Genomic DNA, 23343 nt, shown 5'->3' with positions numbered 1-23343 from the left:
TTGGCCCAAAGAACATGGCGGTGTTTCTGGATTGTGTCCACATATGGCTTCTTTGCATTATACAGCTTTAACTTACATTTGTGGATTTCACAGTAAACTGTGTTTACAGACAGTGATTTCTGGAAGTGTTCCTGAGACCATGCAGTGATGTCCAGTAGAGAATCGTGCCTGTTTTTAGTGCAGTGCCTTGTCCCTTGCACGCAGAGATTCTTGCTGATTCTCTGAATCTTTTGATGATATATAGTGTAGATGATGGAATCTTCAAAGTCTTCACTATTTTACATTGAGGAGCATTTTTCCAAAATTGTTACACAATTTTTAGACACAGTTTGGCCCAGATTGGTGAACCTCTGCCCATCTTTACATTCGAGAGGCTCTGCCTCTCTGAAATGCTCCTTTTATACCCAGTCATGTTACTGACCTGTTTTGTTATTTGCAGCAATTTCTTTTCCAGCCCTTTGTTGGCCCTACTTAAACTTTTTTGAGATGTGTTGCTGCCATCATGTTCAAAATGGTAAAATGTCTCAGTTTCAACATCTGGTGTGTTAATATATGTTCTGTTGTGAAAAAAATGGGTTGATGAGATTTGCAAATCATTACGTTCTTTTTAATGTACGTTTTACACATCGTCCCAACTTTTTTTGAATTGAGGTTGTAATTAAATGTTTAGTGTAAACCTTACATTTCTGACATTTAAACCACTGAAACAGCAGCATGACTATGATAAAACCTTTGATGATTCATCTTTCGCATCTTGTGTGCCTGCATTTATGTAGAGTAGGAAATCTTCATACACTGGGCCTGGAGATACTCCCTCTAAACTGACCTATCCAAACGTGCCCCGCCTCGGTCAGACTTCATTTCCCACAAGGCACCTGTTCTCGTCCTTGTCAAACCACATTGTAGCCAAGCTTCAGGTCGTTGACAGTAATACTAATGGAAGCAATGCATTAGTATGGACAGTCTCTTAACGTCAGCGTTGGCACGAATTTGAGAAATCTTCGAAAGACGGTGCTTTGAAATCAGGAGGCATTTCTGTCAAAAGTTACACTGACAGTGTTTCCACAGCGACAAACGTAACATGAATGTTAATGTAGCGACGAGCTAACGGTTAACTTAGCTAACGTTACTTAACCTGCTTGGTTAACTTGATAACACGTTTCGAGGAATCTGCTTTAAACTTGAAATACACAATCAAGCGAGGGCTCACAGTGCATCAGATATTCTTTGTCCTGGTGTCAACTTTATGAGGTAAGAGATCTCGTGTTTATGAGCAGTGACAGCTAGCTGGACATTGTCGCTGTGTTTTGATAGTGATCAAGTTTCGACAACACTGGAAACATAAGAAGTAAAAGTTTGGAGGTTTTTTTTGTAACGTTACACATAAATTTCACATTCTGTCCGATACTGCTGAATGTTTTACCATCTCCTGTTTGTGTGCAGGCAATGCGAGTGTTAAAACCAATTTTATTAACATTGATAATATAGCCAAGGAAAATACTAGAATACGTCCTAAGGTATAGATACAAAACTACCCCCTAACGTAGCAAAATGGTAAAATTGGGCAAAACAACTTGAACACCACGTAACGTTAACTACAGCGAAACTACCAAGTTGTTTCAAGTCATTTACAGAGATGAAAATTAGTCGATCAGCAGGAATTGTATTAACGCGAATTCATTATTCATTTGTTATTTGTAGAGCAAATAGCTCTCATTCTTGTATATTTGGAAACTAAATATTATACGTGTTGGACTGGCCTAACAAGTTTAAAGAGCTGCCCCCCTGTATTCCCTAAGCTAAAAACAATTGGGGAAAAAAATTCACAGACTACCGTGATTTAATGTTTTCCACCCTGAATCTCTAAACACTATTATTGTCAAACAGTTAATGTTGGTATCTTGACAAAGACACTGCATTTTCGTGAACAGCCCAACACAGAGAATAGCAATGAAACAGATCTAAATTCCATCAACTGTGTGTACAGCATGGGAATGGGATATTGCCATGATCAGAAGGGGGGGATTTTACAGTTGGTCCTTCAGTTAACCAAACAGACATAACTAGCTGTCAGGAACAAGGTGCTCTAAAATGTTATGCATGGGGAAGAAGTGCTGGATGCCCTGTGGGTGAGCTTTCAGGGGTGCATTAAGTTTAAAAGTCCCATTGTACTGCTGCCAGCATCAGTTACCCATGACTACCTAACTTTTCAGGCACTGCCTCTGTTTGCTCTCTTTTCTCATGCCTTTATATTTTGCTTGCTTCATCCTCCTTGCTCTTGCTAAACTAAGGGATCTCTGGTGTTTCTGTGTGGAATTTTAAAGGCTAATTATTTAAAAAAAATATATCAGTATAACTTGGTGAAGAATTGGAATTTGGCGAAGCTTTAGAACTACTGATGCTGTCTTTTTACTCTAAGTGTGTGCTTGAAGTAGTTTAGAAATAATGACAACTTTTTATAGTTTGAGTTAAGTTTTAAGCCTAAACATGTCTTATTCTCTTGCAATTCTTATTTACATTTTTTTTTATTTGTAATTGTGACTATTACTTTAAAGTTGGTTTGAACAATATTTGATTGTGAAACATGCTCTGTTGGTCAGTGTATCAGAGGGCCTGTGGGGGTTAAAGGTTGCACGACTAGATGGTTTGTCCTGTAAAATGATTAGCTCATTGAAAACTTGCATGTTTTAGCAAATGTACTGAGATCACCCTGGATGATGCCTTTCCTCCACAGTTCAGTTGAAATCTTTTTCTGACTTGATGTATAAGAATGTCCTGAGGGTATAAAGATATGGAAGTAAAAGTATGATTTGGCATGCTGCAAATGTCTCAAAAGACAGTTTTTGTGTATAACCTACTGTAGCTCGGATTTTTTCAGCTCTTAATTGAAAATCTTTATAGATGTTTGAATTCTCTAACTATTTCGTATAGGAGCACACGTTAATAATGCGAAGATGATATCCCTTTTAGCCACCACTTGCTGACATGACACTGCTTTTCACTGGATCCTCACATAGTTCCACCAGTGTGGCAGGAGTCAAACATTAGCTACCTAACGCTCTTTTTATTTGTTTTCTATTCAGTTAAAAATTTCGCATGAACTGACCTTTTTCTGTCTTTGATCTTTTCCTCCCCACTGCAGTTCTCAGTGCCTGCTGTCGATGGTGGTTCGATTCATGAGCACACTCAGTGACAGCTGTGCATAGTTGTTAGGGATGGGGACCGGAGTCCAGGAAAAACAGGCCTCGCTCACGCAGGCAGAAGTCCTGCCACTTTCTTCTTCTAGTCAGTCAAATGTGAGTTTTAAGGTTACATTTTATAAACAGCTAAATGCCAACATGTTATGTATATTGTGTAATATTTTACATAGGTTTTCATCAGAGTAATTTTAGTGGCAGCCTTTTTCTTTGCCTGGGAAATTCAGTTGCACTGTTAAACCTTTTACTTAATCTACTGTGTTACATGTGACAGACATGAACTGAGCTGAGTTTTTACTGGATTCACTCTGGTAACTCACTGTGGTGTTCATCACCTTAAATGTGATTATTCTATGTCTGTGCAGGGCCTGAAGCAAACTCGGTCTGTCCTCAACTCACTCTTTTCGGGGGCTGTAGCAGGAGCTGTGGCCAAAACAGCCGTCGCCCCATTGGACAGAACTAAAATTATCTTCCAAGGCAAGTTGAATGCTCTGCTGACCTAAAAGTGTCTACGTTGCAAATAACCCATATTGATGACACGGAATTTATATACATGTAATGTAATTTAACTACATTGCTACTGGCTCAGTGGTAGATCATTGGGTTGGGATGCAGAAGGCTGTGGGTTTGAATCCCACCCCACCAGGCATGGCACCACCCAGCCGCCAGGGGCCACCCTGATGCCGGTCCTGGGCCCGGATAAAAATGCCTTCTCCTGCCTGCTGGGCATCTGACGTAAAAACTCATGCCAAATTAACATGTTCCACTGTGTTGACGATCTGAAAGCTGTTGATCTGACTTTGCTACTGCTTGTATTGTAACATAAAAATGATAAAATGTGCCTTTGGATTAACTAAAGAGAGAAATACTCCACTCTTAAAAAAACACAACAAATGTGTAAGATGTATTTTACGTATGCTTTACTTTTCAGTGTCTTCAGCGAGATTCTCTGCAAAGGTAAGAATAACTCTCCTTTATTTCAACCTGGCATCTATAGGTTGTGCTAACGTTGCACTAATAACCTTCATTATAGAGACTTTGTGGAAGACACATATATTAGAGCAAGCTGCACAAACCTCGCACAGGGAGTCACACATAAGCTAAAATCATTTTACATGAATCATTGCAACCACTTGTCTCTGAGACCATGTCCACATTAAGCCGGGGAAATGCTTTTTTTGCTTGCCTTGTACCTCACTTGTGAGTTGCTTTGGAATAAATCATCTACCAAATGACAAAATGTAAATATATACATTGAGAGGTGTCACCTGAACTTCTCTGAGTCGACCAAGTTTCCCTGTAATCCCAAAAACTCAAAACAGATTGAGACCTCTTCTCCAGTAAAACCACATGTTGGTCTTGCATCACGTTCAGAAGTTCAAATTCTGTGGGAATACTGTAGGTGAATGCAGGAACATCCTGGTGTAGATGTGTATTGGCATGGGGTCTTTTAGTAACAACCCAGTCTTTAGTCTAAGTGAAACTAACTTTTACTTACTGAAAACTATTATATTTGACATAAACCACTTTCATCATTAATTCTGACAAAGTGGAGCACATTCACTTATGTTTTCAAACTGCATTGCAGGAGGCCTACAGGTTGATCTACCGCACCTACCTGAATGAAGGCTTCTTTAGTCTTTGGAGGGGGAACTCTGCTACTATGGTGCGAGTCATCCCATATGCTGCTATCCAGTTCTGTGCACATGAGCAGTACAAAAGGCTGCTGGGAGGCTATTATGGCTTTCAGGGGAAGTAAGTGTTTATACTAGTGCTATAGTTCTACTAGTTAGGCCTCATGTCTAATAACGTTTCTGTTGATGCCACAAATAAAGGTAAATGGTGTACATTTGTTTCTCTCTGTGTTCCAGAGTGCTGCCTCCGATTCAAAGGTTATTAGCTGGATCGATGGCTGGTACCACTGCAGCCATGCTTACTTATCCTCTGGACATGGTGCGAGCTAGGATGGCTGTAACACCAAAAGAAATGTAAGACCATTTAATTTCAGGAACTTTACACATTACAGTTAGCATAACTGTAAATGATTTAAAAATCTATTGCATAAGGCAGTCACAGGAACTTAATTCTGCAAGACAGAGTGGTCTTTGGACAGTAGTACGTTGTTCATATTGTACATAATCCAGCATATCAGAATTACATTTTGAGTTTTTGATGTACTGCACCTTACTTAGCTTTATCCACCTCCAAAAACCTTGTTTTACAGTGTTTTATTTCTCTATTTAAGGTACAGTAACATTCTGCATGTATTTGTGCGGATCTCTCGAGAAGAGGGCCTAAAGACACTGTATAGAGGTTTTACTCCAACCATGCTTGGTGTAATCCCATATGCTGGTCTCAGTTTCTTTACGTATGAGACACTGAAGAAACTACATGCAGGTAATGTGCTACCGGTCTGTGTGCCCTGTGTGTGTATCTACCCTTAGATTATATATTTTCTTCCTCGCATTTTGTGTAAACATATTACTCTCCTTTATAGAGCACACTGGCCGCCCACACCCCTACTCATATGAACGTCTGGCATTTGGAGCGTGTGCAGGTCTCATTGGCCAATCGACTTCTTATCCTCTGGATGTGGTACGACGGCGCATGCAAACTGCTGGAGTCACAGGTCACACATATGGCACCATTCTGGGCACGATGAAGGAGATTGTGTCTGAGGAGGGAGTCATACGTGGACTCTACAAAGGTCTCAGTATGAACTGGGTCAAAGGGCCCATTGCAGTGGGAATCAGCTTCACCACCTTTGATCTTACTCAGATTCTTTTGAAGAAGCTGCATCAGATGGGCTATACAGCTTAATAATATAAAGAGTGGCAAAATGGGAACAGCCCAAGATCCTTGTAAGCCCTCTGAGGAAACACAAAGGGGGTGGGGTGGGTACAGGAGAGAGTAACACGTGTTTTGCAGGATAGAAGCAAACACACACTGGCTCAGGATATGCGGGTAATATTATTGTATTCTCTCGCTTTATCTGTGTGTAACAAGGGAAGCAAAGTCCTTGTAGTTGTGAGGTATGTGTGCTGTACACTGACAATGTTGTCATGTACATCTAAGTGCAATATGCTCAGTGATTTGTGTGTGTGTGTACACATTGCACCTTTGCTAGTGATTCAGGCTCGTTTTGTCAAAAAGAGTTTCGTGCAGAGGTGGGTACAGTTATTGTGAGTCCTTGAGGGCCACTGTCCTACTTGATTGTTCTCTTCCCTCCCCAATGCTTACATGGACCAGGTGTGTTCAGTTAATCAGAAGCTGGAAGATACCGATTCCCTTTGTCTTCCCACACTCCCCCCCGTGTCTATGATGGTATCTCTAACTTCTAGAGAAAAAGTTGCCTTGTGTCTGCATCAAGTTGACACCTCCACATGCAGTGCAGTTTGATGCTTATTTGCTATTGAGTTTTAAGATGCATTTGATTTTAGGAATAGTAAAAATACGCCCTCTTAAGATTAGTTTTGTTGTGAGTTACTTTGAAAGAAATATACCAAAGGTTAGAATGGGAAATAGTGACAGGTTGTGTGACTTTAAATTATGTAAATTTAACCAATCTTGCCCAGCACAGAGGTAACGACATAGTTACTGCTACTGCACTGATTTTGTTTGAGTTGAACTGTGAAACTGATTTGAATCCAGTGGAGCTTTATTTCTTATTAAGCTACCACAATGAGTGCAGACACATGTTTATGCCCCAGTGCCAAAATATATGACTTATAAAGAGTGCCCATATTATTTTATTTTTACTGCAATCATCTCATGGGCTTTTTAAAATATTTTAATTTGTGACAAATAAGTTTTGTGGTGTGACATATCAATACAGGTTATTAAATGAATGTTACTTAGAAAATGTCTGTACCAGCTATAAGTGAAAAGTTTAGTTTAACCCTGTAGTGACACACAGTCTCAAGCAATGCACATCATACACTTTGACAGGCAATTTATTAACTATGAGGGCATATATGATGTTGGAAGTTAAACATGTACAGTATGGATGTAATTTAGCACAACGGGCCTTCAAAGAACACCACCTTTGTGAAGTTTACAATGTTCCTTTTCTGTTGACACTGTAATAGGTTTTGCTTTAAAATAATAGTCATTATTTAATTATGTTGTTTTTGATTACAATATAGTGACAGCTATTTGTAATTGTGTTGACATCATGCATCAAACACACACAGTCACACTGTATACACGTCTTCCATTTACTGTTGGTATGGCAGCTGCAGGACCTCTCTTTGCGACTTGCTGCCGTTCGTACCTGTTTTGTTTGAAACTTGACAAGACTAGTTCATATTCTGCCATTGAAATAATATCTTCTAACTGGTTGTAACTCAAAATGTAGAGCTGGAGCAGTATTTACTAATGGATTCCTTTGACTAGAAATATGCAAACCCTTCACAACAGTTGTTCTGTTACAATTTAGTAGGTTTTATTTTTCTCAGTATTACACTTTACCTCAGTGAATTATTAGATGTTTTTAAAATGGTCACATATAATGTGTTGGTGTGGAGTGGTGTCATAAGTGCTCCGTTTTCATTTGACCTTGTGAGTCTGCTTCAACAGTATTGATGCAGGCTTACTGTCAATAAAGAGTGTTGCTTCTATAGTTAGACCACACGTGCAACAAGTTTAGGGGGTGAGTGCACGGCCAAGTGGAGCAGAGGTCACCTAAGTGTCTGCTTGGAGCTTAATAGGTTAAGATGAAATAGTGTTGTTTTTTAACTCTTCGAGGCTATATGTTTATTACTGGGATTATCGATTAATTATTTCGGAAATTTGGATAACAACAAGACACCTCCTCGCAAGAGTTCCTGGAGCCCATTTTTAAACATCAAACCTGTCGATAGTATTTGCCTTTCACAGTAATTGATTTTTGTCCATTAAACAATTGATTTTTTTTTTAATTATTTTTTTATCATTAGGGCTGAGTATAATTTATTGCTAGTGCTGATGTGATACCTGAGTGACAGTACAAGATAACAAAACAATTTAAGGAGGCTAACATTCTCAAATGTTAGATTATATAACCAGATGCACAAAAACTTTGGGCAATTATAATAGTTGTAAAGTTGACACAATTCTGATTTAAATATGAACATATGATAGAATGATTGAAGAAGTTTATGAATTCGGAAAAAAAACATGATTTATGTACTTTTTTGTCATTTTCAAAATGATCCAAGCCCTGTTCAGTAGGTTGCCCCGCAGTATTCTGCCATTTATAATAATCACAAGTCTCCTTTAATCTGCTTCTGTCTGACCATCTTTCTGTCATTCTTTTTTCATGTCTGCTCATGAATAATGTGATTTTCATCTTCTGTTTAGTGATTTTTAAAGAAATGTGGCATCCTGGCGACATAACCAGACTGTATTCTTATCAGCAAAAGCAGAAAGCGGCAGTGCCCTGGGGTTAGTAATAGCAGTTGGTTATCTTAAACGCCTTGTGTTAGGCAGTGTGAGGAATATATGTATAACTAAGTTTGAAACTGACTGTTTAAGTGCCTAGCAAGGAATGGTAGTGTTTTACTATGACTGAGGTACATCTATTAACCATTTTGAAGGTTGTTTTTGTTTTCTAGCCTTGCTTCGGTCTTGAAGTATGAATATTTAAAAACCAGCAGATGGTTTGAAGTTTGGTTATTGTTTGAGTGCTGTGGTTAAATGTATTACTTGAGGTCCAGATTTTTATGTGAATTTTGTAATCTTAACAAATTGCCTTGTAGAATATTAATGTCCAAGGTCAGATACGTGATCTTTGCCTCCCTATCAGACTCAACCAATGGATCCAATGGAAACAGTTTAGGGCTAATTTGAAGAATGTAGGATGACTTAAAACCACATCCAGTGTTTTTCTTAACCCTGAAAAGAACAAAGCATTACAATGTAATTGTCTCACTAGTCATTTACCTGTAGTTCACAGGAAATGCCTAAATATATGATTAAATGCAGTGGGAAGAGTCAAAAAATCCCAGACAATCATTAAATGCCAAAAATATATTTCTTATAAAATGAAAGTATACTTTCTAATAATAGCTTATTGAACACTAGACTGATAAACTTAATTATTTGTTTTTGCTCTAATAAAAGCAAATGAAATTGTTTTACCCAATTTGTGGGTAATCCTGGATGTGCAGACTCAGTATTAATGTATTTAGATGTTATAACACTATCTTGTCTTTGTTTCTGTGCAACAGTGATATGACAGCTGTTTTATTAACCTCAGTAATTTGTGCCAACTGAATGTAAACATACTTACTCATATCACACCGCGTGTCCAGTCTTTTGATGGTGTAGCTTATACGTAAGTATCAAAATCTCAAATAAATTTGGATGTTGCCAACATATTGATTTTGATTGTTATTTCCACTTTTTCTTTAATTGTTCCTGATATAATGTGCATTTGTGTTTGGAGATATGTCAGACTAAATTAAACTCTAAAAAAGATGTCAAGAAAAATACTCAACATCTTCAGATGACCCTGAAATTATTTAGTGGCTGTTATTTGTTTTTTATTTTAACACATCACCATCACCACCCAAAAGCAGACATTATTGCATCAATTATGTCTAGTTTGTGTTGTGTTTAAAATAAAATCTAAAATAACTATGATAAACTCTCTCTCTCTCTCTCTCTCTCTCTCTCTCTCTCTCTCTCTCTCTCTCTCTCTCTCTCTCTCTCTCTCTCTCTATATATATATTGTGTTTCCCTTATTTTTAATTTTCAATTAAGAATGTCATTGTTAGCTGTTGTGATATAGTGTGGAAACAAGTTAATTTACCCCCAAAATAATTTTCTATCAATATTGTATATTATTATGTATTGTTTATCTATGCATGTGTTTCTTTAAATATATGTATCTAAAAATGCTATATTTTTGTTATGCTAATTTTCAATTGCAGTATTTAAAGTATGGATTTGTTTACTTATTCAAAATTTATATAATTTTTTTTTTAAATTCCTTTGTATGTTCAATTCTATCACTTTCTGCACCGGTACACACCTTGTGTGTCCATCCAGTGACCACTGGAGGACGCTCCATCCACAACAATGAGTGAGCTGTAATTCCGCTTCAGGCCGGTAGGTGACAGTGCAGCACGACTGTGGTAGGAACGAACGGCGGGTGAGCTGGGTCAGACGGCGCTGCGAGCATCCTGAGGCCGTGTAGGAGCTTTGAACTTGACCTTGAACGCAACACAGCAATGCATTAACCTGAATAAGAAACTAATCAGACGGAAAAGAGGTCCCATTCATTCAAATGAATCATATTATTAAAAAGCAGAGGATGTCAGAGGTCCGATTTGGATGTTTAATTTTAAGTTGTTTTAATAATAATTCATATTTTATTACAAGAGCCTTTAGTGACTGTATTTATTTATTTCTTCTTCTTTAGCTAGGACTGGGAGCTGGGACCAGATTCTTTGTGCAAAGATTTCTTGGAACGTGGGAATAAAAAGCACTGGAAGAAAGGAGCTACAGGGAAGACAGTGGACAAATTAGAGGGTGAAGGAGGGAGGGATGGACAGAGGCTGTCAGTGGCTGTGGTTGCTATAGATACTTGGCATGACGCCAGGTGAAGGCAGAGCTAATTTGCATTTATTCAGATGATGGCTGCTCTCGCTCTCTCTCCCTTTATTAAATAAAAGCAGCACTACTGTCTACCATTTTCCCCTCTCAAATGTATTCTTACCAACCTAATTTCCTCCTAATATGAATTCTTAATTTTATTGCAAACCCCAGTAAAAATTGGAATTCAGACTATCTTTAGCATACTTATGCTTAGTGAAAAGTAAATGTAGAAGATCTGGTGATCATTATTAACCTTAGGCTGTTTATATTTGACGGTGCTACAAAGCACTTTTTCTTTATTTGTTAAAAGTCTTGCAGCTTTTAACCTGTTAGAGAATTTTTGATTTTGAGGCTAAAAGCCTGTAATGGTTGTTGCTTCAAATTATTATTTTTTTAACAACTATTTTTTTTTAAATTTAACACTACAATAAGGCTTTGCAACCCTACTGTAGCTACTCTAGGCCTATAGACAGGTCTAAATGTATTTCTTAGGTCAGGCTTCCAAAATAAAAGGCAGCAGTGAAAAAAACATATTTTTGATATGAAAAAAGTAACTTCATCACTTCTTTGTGTAACAGCACATTTAAGTGGATACAAATTTGTTTTTGTAATTTTTAGCACTAAATCACACTTCTAAAGCTGGATTAATTTAACTTTCTCAAAAATGGATACAGTTTGAAGTTATCACCTTTTACTGAAATATATTTATTTAAAAAGATTAACAAATTCACTGAAGATCATCATCAAACTCAATGTCTTTATTGGCCACACATTTATTAATACATGAAGTTTTTGCACCAACCCAAATGCTGGAAATAATAATTTAACAGATTAAACATTTGACAGAGTATAATGGCTCTGACTTTCATTAAAAACAAAAAAATATCTTCCTTGAATTTCTTTACATTACAGACTCCATACAACAGGATTAAAGGCAACAGTCAAACCTGGATGGGTTTATTTTATAATATATAACAAAATACATACATACATTTAAACAAACATTTGTTTCAATTAATATATATTTTAAAATATCTTTTGTACCTAAAAATACTTAAGGCAAAGATCTCTGCACTTTTGTTTCAGGTCTCTTTGTTGGTGTTTTTGTGGAATTTGATACAGATTTCACGGTTCACTTCTGTGTTAATAGCAGACAATTGACAAAAGATTTTCAGTTTGTCCAGTTTAATTTATCCAAAACACTCGTGAGGAAAATGTTCTTCTTCCAATCAGTAATTTTGCTTCGTAACATCCTGCAAAGAAACAAAAAGATGCAGGAAATTAGTGACAGAATAAGGACAGTAAAATTCTCATGTTTTTACAGACAGAATGATAAAGGTTACGTGTGGGCTTACATTCTAAATAGTCATGTGTATGTACGTACAATGACACAGCAGAAGGAAGTTCCTCGTCATGACTACCAATATCTGTCTATGTCTCAGTATATTCATGCACCTCTGACCTAAGGTCTGGGCTTCAAGTCAGCACATACGCAAAACCAAAACACACTTAATTCAGACATACTTCTCCTGTCTGGTTTTGTCTGACTTGTCATTACTAAACAAGATAAGGATACATCTGGCAAAGATAAGGCATTTAATCCTAATTTGTCCAGACTTTAATTATGACCACTAATGGCAACTAGTGAAAAGATGACTGACCCTCATTTTATTGAATCCAAAAACCCTTAACTGAGAGTTGTGAAATGCCTGAGTCGTTGTTCTATTAATGTGCCAACAGTACAAACTGATGGACAGTGTAAAATGAAGGTGTGTGTTCAGAGGAGGAGGTAGAATGTTAGTTATGACTGAGGAGATCACAGCTGGACTGGAGTCTCTGAACAGACAGTGTTTCACGCAATTGTGAGGGTCCTTCCCGAGCCTGCAGAGCTCTCCAGGACTCTTGTCCTCCCCACGCTGTTCCAACAACAAGCTAATGTATGCAGAGGGGAGCTCACTGGACTGTCTCTGCACAGCACACTGGAAACAACTGCTGAGTGTAAAATTAAGTTTAAATTCTTATTTGTATAAAAGCAGGAGCAAGGGAGTAAAGGTTAGAGCTTTGCCATGATTATTGTGACTGTTGTAACAGTGTTGAGATAGGAGATAAAAATAATAATAGTATGAACACAAATATGGGAGATCAGAGGACATGAATAGACCATTTCCAACCACAGTTTATTTTAGCATTTCATTTTAGCTTTAATTCCCACTATGCTGTCAAATAATTCAAAAATAACTGCAGGAGTTTTAATATCTTTGTGAAAAGCAGACACCCTTACGTCTTCCACATAAATAAGTCTATGTTGACCTTGATATCCACTTTTTCTCTCTCTCACTCACACACACACACACACACACACAATTACACACACACACCCTCATTAAAAACTTTAAGAAATATGTGATTTTGTGTAACTGTAGTCTTAGTGATCTATAAGTTAACGAGGGCAAGATGACTGAAAACAAGTTGTGCAACGTTTTTTAATTTTAATATCCTGGATCCTCCAAAATGAATTTATCAGAGCTGCACACTGAGACTTAAGACTTCAAAATTTACTTGAGACTTGACTCCTGCTGATTTGACATTAATGCTAAACATTCAGTGGTCAGCGCTGCTGTCTCACAGCTAGAAGGTTGCAGGTTTGCGTGCCCGACTGACTGTAGCCTCTGTTTGTGGAGTTTGCATGTTCTCCCTGTGCTGGCATGGGTTTCCTCTGGTTACTCCGATTTCCTCCCACACTCCAAAAACATGCATGTTAGGTTAATTGGGCCCTAAATTGGCCGTAGGTGTGAGAGTCAGAGCGAATGGTTGACTGTGTATGTCTCTCTGTGTTGGATCTGAGATAGACTGGCGACCTGTCCAGGGTGTATCTCACCTCTTGTCCTATGACAACTGAGATAAGCTGAAGCCCCCGTGATCCTACTGGACATTCAAGTCTACTGACTATCCCATAATACTCGAACCAGCAGAGATTTATGCCCTTGCTAACTTTGCCAACACACAGTCCAGCAAATCCTTCCTCTTTTAGTCTTTTGATGATAATCTGATGGGAACCAGGTACATCTTTTTCCACAAATCAAGAAGGCAGAAGTGAGAAACAGAACTGTGCATTTGTGTGTGTTTGTGAGTAAGAGTTGTGTAAGTAGATATAATAAAAGACCAGAATTTGTGTCCATGAAGATGGTATGTGGCGAAGCCAATCAAACTCTTTCCCTCCACTTCCCTTTTTTCTGCTTTCAATCCCCCTCCCCATTACACACACACACACACTTATGCTGACATTGTATCTATCCAACAAAGACGTCCCCACAGCCCCCTCATTATAAATACATGTCATTGGATCACAGCTCGTCTGAATCCCCGAGTCTGCTGCGCTCTAAGTGGCCGTGACTGAGCCCTGAATGGGTGGCCGAGGGACAGCTACACCAACAGAGCCAACAGTGTGTGTATGTGTATACACAGACAACCACTGGCCTATGGGAATGAAAGCTTCACAGCAGGACAAGGTCAGAGGTTAGGCTGTCTGTTACATGCACATGGACACACTCATGCACACAAATTCTATTGTATATTTGAGACAGTGTTTATACAGTAACTAAGAAGTGATTCAGAAAAAAGGATGAAATTAAAATCTATGTTAAGTTGAATTTAGTTATAAAGAGCGAACAGTCTACTGGTGCATGTGTAAAGGAGATTTGCTTTCAATCTGGGGCAGTAAGTTTCCCACTGCCTCAACAACAAAGCTGCATGAATCTAGTCCTGGCCCACTTAGGAGGGAACAAGGTGTGCATGCGTGTACATATATTTGTGTGTGTGTGTGTGTGTTTTAAAAGAGCTCATCCTATCTCATTTTGCAGGGGAAATGTGAAAGTGTCTCTATCCCTCTGGAACCACAAACCAGGCCACAGTGTTGTACTCTCATTCCTTCTTCTCTGTCAGCCTCTCACTATCGCTCACTCTCTCTCTTTAACTATCAAGGCTTCTATTTCAGAGTAAAAACTTGCATTTGTTCCTTGGTATAACAAAGTTATACACTCACACTCATTCTATTTTGACCCGAGCTTTGAAACCCAAGAGATTTCGACTGGAAATCACTAATTAGATAAGAGTAACTAATCGCCAGCAGGTGTCATATTCACACCAAGTTCTCTTACATTTAGTCTTGAGTAGACAAAATGTATTATACATAACAAAAGAACTCCATTTTAAAAGTGAAAGACAAGTGTTGATTGCTGAGTGTATGATGCACACTAGGCTCATTAATGCAGCACTGCAACAATGAGCAGAGGAAGCGATGGTAGTTGCCCATGCTAATCATCTCTGGTAGACTGCCACCTTTCAGCACCTATGCCTACATGAGTGTCTCCTCCTCCCCTCCTCTAGTTGAGGACCCTGAATAGCTGCCTGCACACACTGCCTGATGAGAAACAGAGAGTGCCATAGCAGGGGTTACAAGGGGTATCTGTGTCTCTAGAAATGTATTCAAATCACGTCCAGTTTATTCACAGAGATGTTGTAAGGACCATAGCTGTCAAAAAAGTTTTAATGAAAGCGAAAATATTTTTACCGAATTCCTCTACTGGTCATCATAGTTAATTGATAGATGGTCAAGAACTAGCCTTTTTACTAGCCAGATGCAATATTAACAGAGAAGAACTCAGTTGCTCAGTAATCAGTGTTATTGGAGTTTAGATGTTTTTTATGTCAAGACTCATTTTTCTAAAACATGTGGGTGAAACAAAAAAATCTTCTTTTCATTTTCATCTTCAGTCATTCACACTGTAAGCTCAGTTGGAGCCATTGTGAATTTGCTGCATGAATATTGCAAATACAGGTATGGGCCATTGGTCAGATAAAACTATTTGCATGTATGTTACTGTTTAAGTAGTTGTAAGGTTTTATACAAAGTCAGTAATTAGGAGAATCTGCAAAAGGTTCTGTTAAGTAACAAAGGAAGGAGCATCAAGAGAATATATCTGTTGCAGAGTCCTGAGTAGTATATTGGCCTTTACTGAATGTCCATTTCTGTGAGAGATCTGAGACAGACAGGAAGAAAACATAGAAAACACAATGAGATTTAAAAGAAATTGTGAAATAGAGAATAATAAAACGCATGTGAGAGAAAACGTGAGAATGAGGGACAAAGAGAGTGTGAGAGAGAGATGTGAGTCTCAATAAAGTGTCAAGGCCAGGCTTCCTTTAGGCATGAGTGAGAAACTATGAGGCCTGGTGGTGTGTGAATGGTTTGGTAATGCGCGCGCACCCACACACACACACACACACACACACACACACACACACACACACACACACACACACACACACACACACACACACACACCTTAAGTCAGAGCCTGTGCCAGTGAGACAGGTCTATGGTTCTATTGAGGGGACTGGGGGGGAGCTGTCCCTTTCTGTAGAGCTAATGAAGCCTGCACCCACAGGCATAAAGGAGCAGGGAGAGTTAGCATTGCGCTCCTTCACCCATTCACTCACTTCCTTCCTTTACACAGCTTCTGGTGAGATAATGCTTTCTCTTTTAAAGAGATACCATAAGTAATACACCTTTGGTCTTTGCAGCACTATACCTTAGGACAAATGCTCCAGCTAAAGAAACTGGACACAATCACATGTAACTGGATAGAAACAAAAGGTACTGCATATGAAATATAAGGCCAGCATTAATATATATTTTCATAGTTAGAATCACATATAAAAAGACCAGAACTGTAAATGGGTTCATCCATCTCTGTAGCTTGTAGTCCACAACGCAAATGATCAATTGAGTTTTTACAATATCGCAGATTATATTTTTCAGTTTGATTTGTCAGAAATCACAGTCCCTAAATGTCTAAATCCAGCATGAGTGTATGCGCTAAACTCTTAACCATTTTATCCATCATTGAAATGTGGAGTCCTAATACAAAGCTGCCATTAGTCTAGAAAGAAACAAAGACAGGCACCACAGTAGATAGCCTGAAACCTTTGTGTCACTCAGAGAAGAAATGTCACAGAAAGCAGGGAGAAAAGGCTTCTAGACAACACAATCACATTTTCAGCAGGGGTGGTCTGACTTTAGGCTGCCTGTCTATGTGTCTGTCTGCTACTATGCTGCAACTGCAATGATGATGAAGGAGCTCTTGTCCTAGTCTACACCCAGTTTAGTCGCTTCCGAACAACTAGACTAAGCTAACAATAGACAGCAGCCCTTATCAAACAGCATGGCAACTTCATTAGCATCCTACAAGACTGAGACGACAATCACAGTGGCCAACACACACACACACACACACAGACACGCACTTATGAGCCAGACAACCCCTTCACTGGCCTTGACCCATGAACCCTAGGGTCCTCTTTCACCTGCTACAACAGCATTCAGGCTATCAAGTCTGTCTCGCCAGCCCTGACTGTTCTGCATATATTGTCCTCATATTCCCACGCTCCAAGCCCAGACCTCCGGTGCTGGACATGTTCACATTCTCAACACATCAGTGTTCATACAGAAACATTAAGAATCTGCATTGTGTTGGAGTCTGGCTGCCCGTGAGTTTTTGGTGAGAGGCCTCATGTTGGCCTCTCTGTCTTCACAACATTTCTACTTTTCAGTGAAGTTGATGCTTCTTCTCCATAGAGTGATTTTTAAATATTCTATGTCCCCCATGTCGGACTGGTGCACAAATAAAACAGAACACATTTATCATTAATGTTTCCAATAACATACTTTAGTTCCTATTTTTGTGCTCTACAATGTGGTATTTTGTCTTTGTCATTACGAAATTATCCTGTCACATCATTTCTCATCATCCTACTATTTTATGCTCTCTGGCCCCCAATTTCTTTCTACTGAAGCTCGGTTGTTGATTCTCTTTTCCCCGGCACATCAAGGGTAAACTGACTCGCCTTGCCTTTTCTTCCTCTTCCTGATTCTTTACCATTTGCTACTGGCTGCAGGCAGCTTGCCTTCCCTTCATTGGCTGATGGGATGACAGAAACAGTGATGCGACTAACATGAGGCTAGTAGGAGTGTTTAAGTGTTATTGCGAGAAATGGGGTAGATTGCGTTCCTGCTCTCCGAGAGATAATATGACTGTCAGATATGGAAGGGTGCAACACTCTACGAGTTTTTGCTCAGATCATGCGAGGGAGACCTTAAGAGAGCTTCAAAAAACTGTGACTGAATTTTCCCCGTTGCACAGCACATGGACGCCCTCATCAAGCTATGCAAATGGCCAAGACACATGTTCATGAATGCAGACAAACTACCCCCCCACACACACACCAGCACCTCATTAATGGATCCTCCTAAAACCAGACGCCTTCCTTCTCAAATAATAACCTCTCCACTAATACCCCCCACTCCATCTTTCCCTCCTAAACGACCCCCCACCCCACAGTCTAGACCCCGCAACCCTCTTACTCTCCTGAACTAGACACCCCAAAATCTAACCAAACCGCCCACCCCCTTTCCTCTTACTCCCCCCTCTCATTCTCTCTTCTCTCCTCGGCTCCCACGACCAGCAGACAGACCCTATGATTCGCGTGACCTCCATTTTGCTGCCCACAGTAGACCTAACTGTACGGCACAGCAGCTGCCTTGATGGGCGAATGCAAATACGAATGCTGCATTGTTACTCAGCTGATCAGATGACTCGTCACATTAATCAAATGCAACCACAAATCGACGCACTGTCAATATGCAGAAACCTAAGATATTCATTTATACAATGCTTCAATCTCTTGACTACATAAACAGCTCCAAGCATCGTTGTACCAACTTATTAGATCAGACATGGTGACTATTTTTTCATTTTATCCAAGGTGCAATTCAAAGACTTCAGTCAGATGAAAAGCTGTTCTGTTGCTTCTCATTTTCATTGAACTGGTTTGTTCTTAGGAAACAGCGTTATGATACTTCAAAGTGTTCTTCAGGCAGCAATTTTTGTGATGTTGCCTATTTATACGTTTCCCTTTTCTAGCAAAATCAGTCACCCTATGATTTGTTCTGTGCATGGTAACCAGACACCCATGTGCATGAAAATGAGACTATTATGGTCTGTCTGTCTGGAGTTTGTTGGGCCTATGGATCCCTTCTTAATTAGAGTATGTGTGCATGTCTGAGCTTCTCTTTTTGCTTAATGCTTTCATCTGTGCATAATGTATGTCTGTTTGTAAAAAACACTGAGTGTGCATGCGTGACACAGTGCTATCTGATTTAGAAAATTAAAAAAAACCTTGGCTTAATCTTTTGTACAGTGTCACATTTGCATGTGAGGACATCACATCCAAACATGTGATGCGAACATATGGCAAAGTAAGTTAGGACTCTTGATCACACATGCACCGAACACCTATCCAACACATTTCACTGTGCGAATACTCGCACCACATGAGAAAAACACACAAAGACAGAGTACACTTTAAAATATCTCTTCACTCTTGCATCCTCATCTCTTCTCTACGGTTGTAGAAGCAATTATCAGCACATGCCAATGACATGATTGTTGGAGATTATGCAAATGCAATTAGGCACTATTTGCATTCGACAACAGTTAATGGATGCACAGATGGCAGACAAGAGATGCACCCACCATCTTTGGCAGAAGGAAAGACTGGCGGCCATTTTGTCTGAAGCTGTGCCCATCTGGTTGACAATGACAACGGTAGCAGTGAGTGCACAGTGCTGATGCTTGCTGGCAAAGACTCAAGGCCGGGCATATACAGTCTATTTAAACACACACATGGAGATTGCTGATGAAGATGATGCATAGTTACAGAGTGGATGTAACCTATGATTCAAATGGTAAATTCAAGTTACATATTATAATTCACTAAAGTTTACAAAGAGTTAAATTAACCTTTTAACACATCTGTAAATTTAAGAATCTTATTTTACAGCCATATTCAACACACTGAAATCACCCCCTCATCAACCAGACTGGGTGCCAAGTTACAGTCTCACATTCACGCACTAACATGCTATTTTAGGCAGTGAATGAGGTAATGAGAGCACATTCAGAGTTGTTCATAGAGAGGAAATTGTGGAGTGCTGAAGAGAGATACTTGCCATTTTACCATCTCCACTACAAGGTGGGAAGGTCTCACTCCTCTGTGCTCTCATTTTTGTTCAGTCATTCTGGAATCAAATAGTATAATAGAAAAAGATGCATATGCCGGTGTTTCTGGTTCGAACAAACATGTCTATGGCTCACCATACTAACAGCAAACCAAGTGTGGAATAGAAAATAAAGATCGTACTGTCTCTTTGTCAAATGTAAAAACTGGTTGGGGAATAAACAACAGGCGAGTAGAGGATGGAGAGTGAGTCAAAAGCAGAACTCCCAAACTGGCTTTTTAAAAGCCAGAGGCAGAAGGTAGGGGGATATGTCAATCTTATCAAGAAAAAAAAAACAAACAAACAAGAGAAGGAATATTGCTTTGTGTTCTTTCAACATCGTGGGTATTATTTGGGAAAAGAACCACACACAGCCAGTGAAGATTGGGACTTGAGTCCCAGTCAAAGGAGCTTAGGGTGTAGCTGAGAGGGCCACACAGGGCCTGTCCTTTAGAGGTCTGTGGGCCCTTAGGCCACAGACTAACGCAGGAAACCCCACTTAGAGCTGTGCAGGCTGTGTGTTTCATATTGATTTCTTCTGCATGCTTGTAGCTCCAGAGGTGCTTCTAATCTCCAGGGACATTCTCCATCCTTCCCAGCCCACTCACTATCCCCTCACTTGGGCTTCACTGGCTCTGCAAGACCCCTGGATGGAGGTATGGGCCAGAGGAGGAGAGGAGGAAGACGAGAGCCCATGGCAATGATGATGAGCTGTGCCGGGTCTCTAAGTTCAGTCATCTACCAGCCTTTATTCAGCCTTCCAACCACCCACCCTTGTTTCCATCTGAAAAAAGTAAAATCGAGAGTGTTTTTCAAAATCTCACCTTTGGCATTCAACATCCCTCTGCTCAATGCAAATGCAAATGTAAACACTAACACTTTGATTAAAAATATGTGGGAAGAAAACGCCAACTTGCTCTTTTCTAACCTGCCCCAAGGCACTTGCTAGTATACAGAAACAAATAAAAATACTCAGCATTATGTATGAAACACTAACATCCAACTCTGTTCATATTTTTAAATGTATTCCAGAAAAATAGATCATTCACATTACAATTGTAACACATAACTCATGCTATTAGTAAATTGTATTTGTATTATTAACCAATTCAAGTCAAAATGAGAATTAAAACACTTTTTGTACTAAAGAAATACTTTTTTGTATTGATCCACTACATTGTATCTATTGTACATGTTGTCATGCCAGTACAATTAATTCCTTTATGTATTGTGTTGTTATTTTCTGTAAGAAAAATTGCGGGGCCTCCTTTAGACCCATACTACCTACTACCCCCCATTTCTGTCAAACCTGGCAGCACAGACATTTTCATCTTTGTTCTGTCTGCAGATACAGAAAGTAGAGGGTTAAAATGGTGAGGTCAGTTATGGGATGGTCTGTTTAGGAATTAGAGTTTGCTGTTATGTGCATGTTTTCAATTTATAATGGGTAGCCCCTAGCTTGGTCTGTGCAGGGGAGTGACGTGGGGTGAGATTGGGTAAGCCAGAGGAAGATTCAGACACAATGCCACCATTGAGAGGGTTCAGACATGGGTGTTAACTCGCCATTCCTTCACACACAATAGGGCCCCCCACTAGAGCCAGCGTAGGGGACAATGTTGGTTCAGGGCAGCCCTCCACCCAGCAAGTAAGAAAAGAGCTGCATTATCAAGATGGGAGAAGGGGAAAGGAGGGGGGGGGCAGGAGAAGAGAGCGATGGATGCAAGATATGTTTGTGTATGAATTGGGAGGAAGGAAGGAGGAGGGGAGAGGCGCCCTATTACCCATGGCTTTGGACTTAAACAAGGAAGCCTCTTATATCTTACAAACTTAAATATTTACAAAACGATCGTCAGAGATACCATATGTCTACTGCACTAATAGTAACATGATTCTAACTTCTAACCAGATATTCATCATCACCACCTCATGCAGTACACAGATTTAACAAATTTAACAAATGGTTGAGGGATAGCAGTTGATAAGTTGCCATTACGCTTATACTGTCAAACTTACAGTGTATGAAACAAATACATATAACAAAAATACAGATGGCTAATCACTATGGCTAATCGTGATATTTGAATTTTTGAAGAACGAAAATAAAGAATACAGTCAAAAAACCAACAAATGTGGAGTTTTATCATAACATACATCAACTAACCTAACCAATCATTGGTTAATTTTTTTATATGTGGTAGAATAAACCAAATATAAAAAATTGTAAATAGTGAAAAAACAAATCAAAACTTTATACAATAGTGATAGATAGTGATACTCGTCAACATGATAATTTATTATCGGTTACTGAAACAGTGCATTCTCATTTCATAGGATAACACACATTGCCTATTGCACAAGCCATATAATCAGTGTTTTCTACACTGTCACAGCCAAACAAGACAACACTCCAAGAAACTCAACCACGATACAAAAGTAAAAAATCATAACATTTTATAATGAAAGAGGTGATACATCATCAAAAATTGCTACAGAAATGACATATCACAATGCACCATTACTCGGTACATTTTCACATTGACTACACATACAGAGCCCGGACGAATCTGATTTATAGTGTGTGAGTGAATTACTGATTTGGGATTCAATTTGCAGATGTTTGTAGGTGTCACATCCTCCAGTGACTTCAGCAGCTTTTAACTATCTTTTGTGTTCCTCCAAAAACCACATAACAAGCATTTACTTGTGCACAGTTGCTTGTTATACACTTTAGTTTGTGGTTGTAAAGGAACACTGTTTTGGGAGTCAGTTTGGGAGTGAAGCTGACAGTGTTAACAAGCCATTGGTAATGTAAGTGTTTTAGCTTTTATTCTACCCTGCTTTTCCAGACTGGTAAATTCCCCACTTGCAAAGCCAAGAAGGTTTTCTGCTTAAAATGTATAAAGGAAGCTATTGGTTTGACTGCGTTTGAGGCTACAGGGCGGTATAGATGTTGAAGAGGGGGAATAGGGGTAGCTACAAAATGTTTATGGAGATCCTGTGTCTCTCTGGGAGCCTAATCGAATCCTGTGGCTGGAGTGAGAGCCCATTGTGGCGGTGTAAAGGATTACACCAGTAAACTGGTAAAACAGGGGAAAGAGCCCAAACACTCTCTACCTCCTATGGAGAGGCAACGAACCATCAAACAATGAGAGGGGAGAGTATACTGCCAGCTGACTCATTTCATCAAGAAAAAAAAAACCTAGAGACAGAGAGTAGTGAGAGGAGGAAAATAGAGGAAATAGATTAGGGAGTTCATATACATGCATGCGCACACCCCCCCGAAAAAAAAAATCTAAAAAAAGGACAGACAGGGCTGCATAAACGACAGTTTCAGTGGTCTAGGGTAATGTGGGCAAATGATGTCTGTCTTGCTTGTCTGTCTGCATCCTGAGTGACAGTTTACAATCTCTGAGGCAGCAGGCAGGCCCAGCAGGTTGGCTCTTTGGC

At 39.3% G+C, this 23343-nt stretch overlaps 1 protein-coding gene across 1 annotated transcript; it reads left to right on the top strand.

Annotated features, from left to right (window-relative positions):
• Positions 1-882: 882 nt before the first annotated feature.
• On the top strand, positions 883-9554 carry LOC137140583 (mitochondrial coenzyme A transporter SLC25A42). The gene is made up of 8 exons (XM_067528898.1): positions 883-1251; positions 3143-3296; positions 3563-3674; positions 4129-4154; positions 4786-4952; positions 5069-5185; positions 5443-5594; positions 5695-9554. The coding sequence occupies exons 2-8, from the start codon at positions 3216-3218 to the stop codon at positions 6015-6017; spliced, it is 978 nt and encodes a 325-aa protein (XP_067384999.1). The 5' UTR covers positions 883-1251; positions 3143-3215; the 3' UTR covers positions 6018-9554.
• Positions 9555-23343: the final 13789 nt, after the last annotated feature.

The sequence above is a fragment of the Channa argus genome, chromosome 14, assembly GCF_033026475.1.
Source record: "Channa argus isolate prfri chromosome 14, Channa argus male v1.0, whole genome shotgun sequence".
Lineage (NCBI taxonomy): Eukaryota > Metazoa > Chordata > Actinopteri > Anabantiformes > Channidae > Channa > Channa argus.
Note: the sequence above shows the minus strand (reverse complement) of the source record. Positions and strands in the feature narration are given on the sequence as shown.

Bases quoted from the DNA above. Each gene is read 5' to 3' on its own strand.
- LOC137140583 (XM_067528898.1), top strand. From the start codon at position 3,216: ATGGGGACCGGAGTCCAGGAAAAACAGGCCTCGCTCACGCAGGCAGAA. The intron at 3,297-3,562 runs GTGAGTTTTAAG...ATGTCTGTGCAG, and splicing joins CTTCTTCTAGTCAGTCAAAT to GGCCTGAAGCAAACTCGGTC. The intron at 5,595-5,694 runs GTAATGTGCTAC...TCTCCTTTATAG, and splicing joins ACTGAAGAAACTACATGCAG to AGCACACTGGCCGCCCACAC.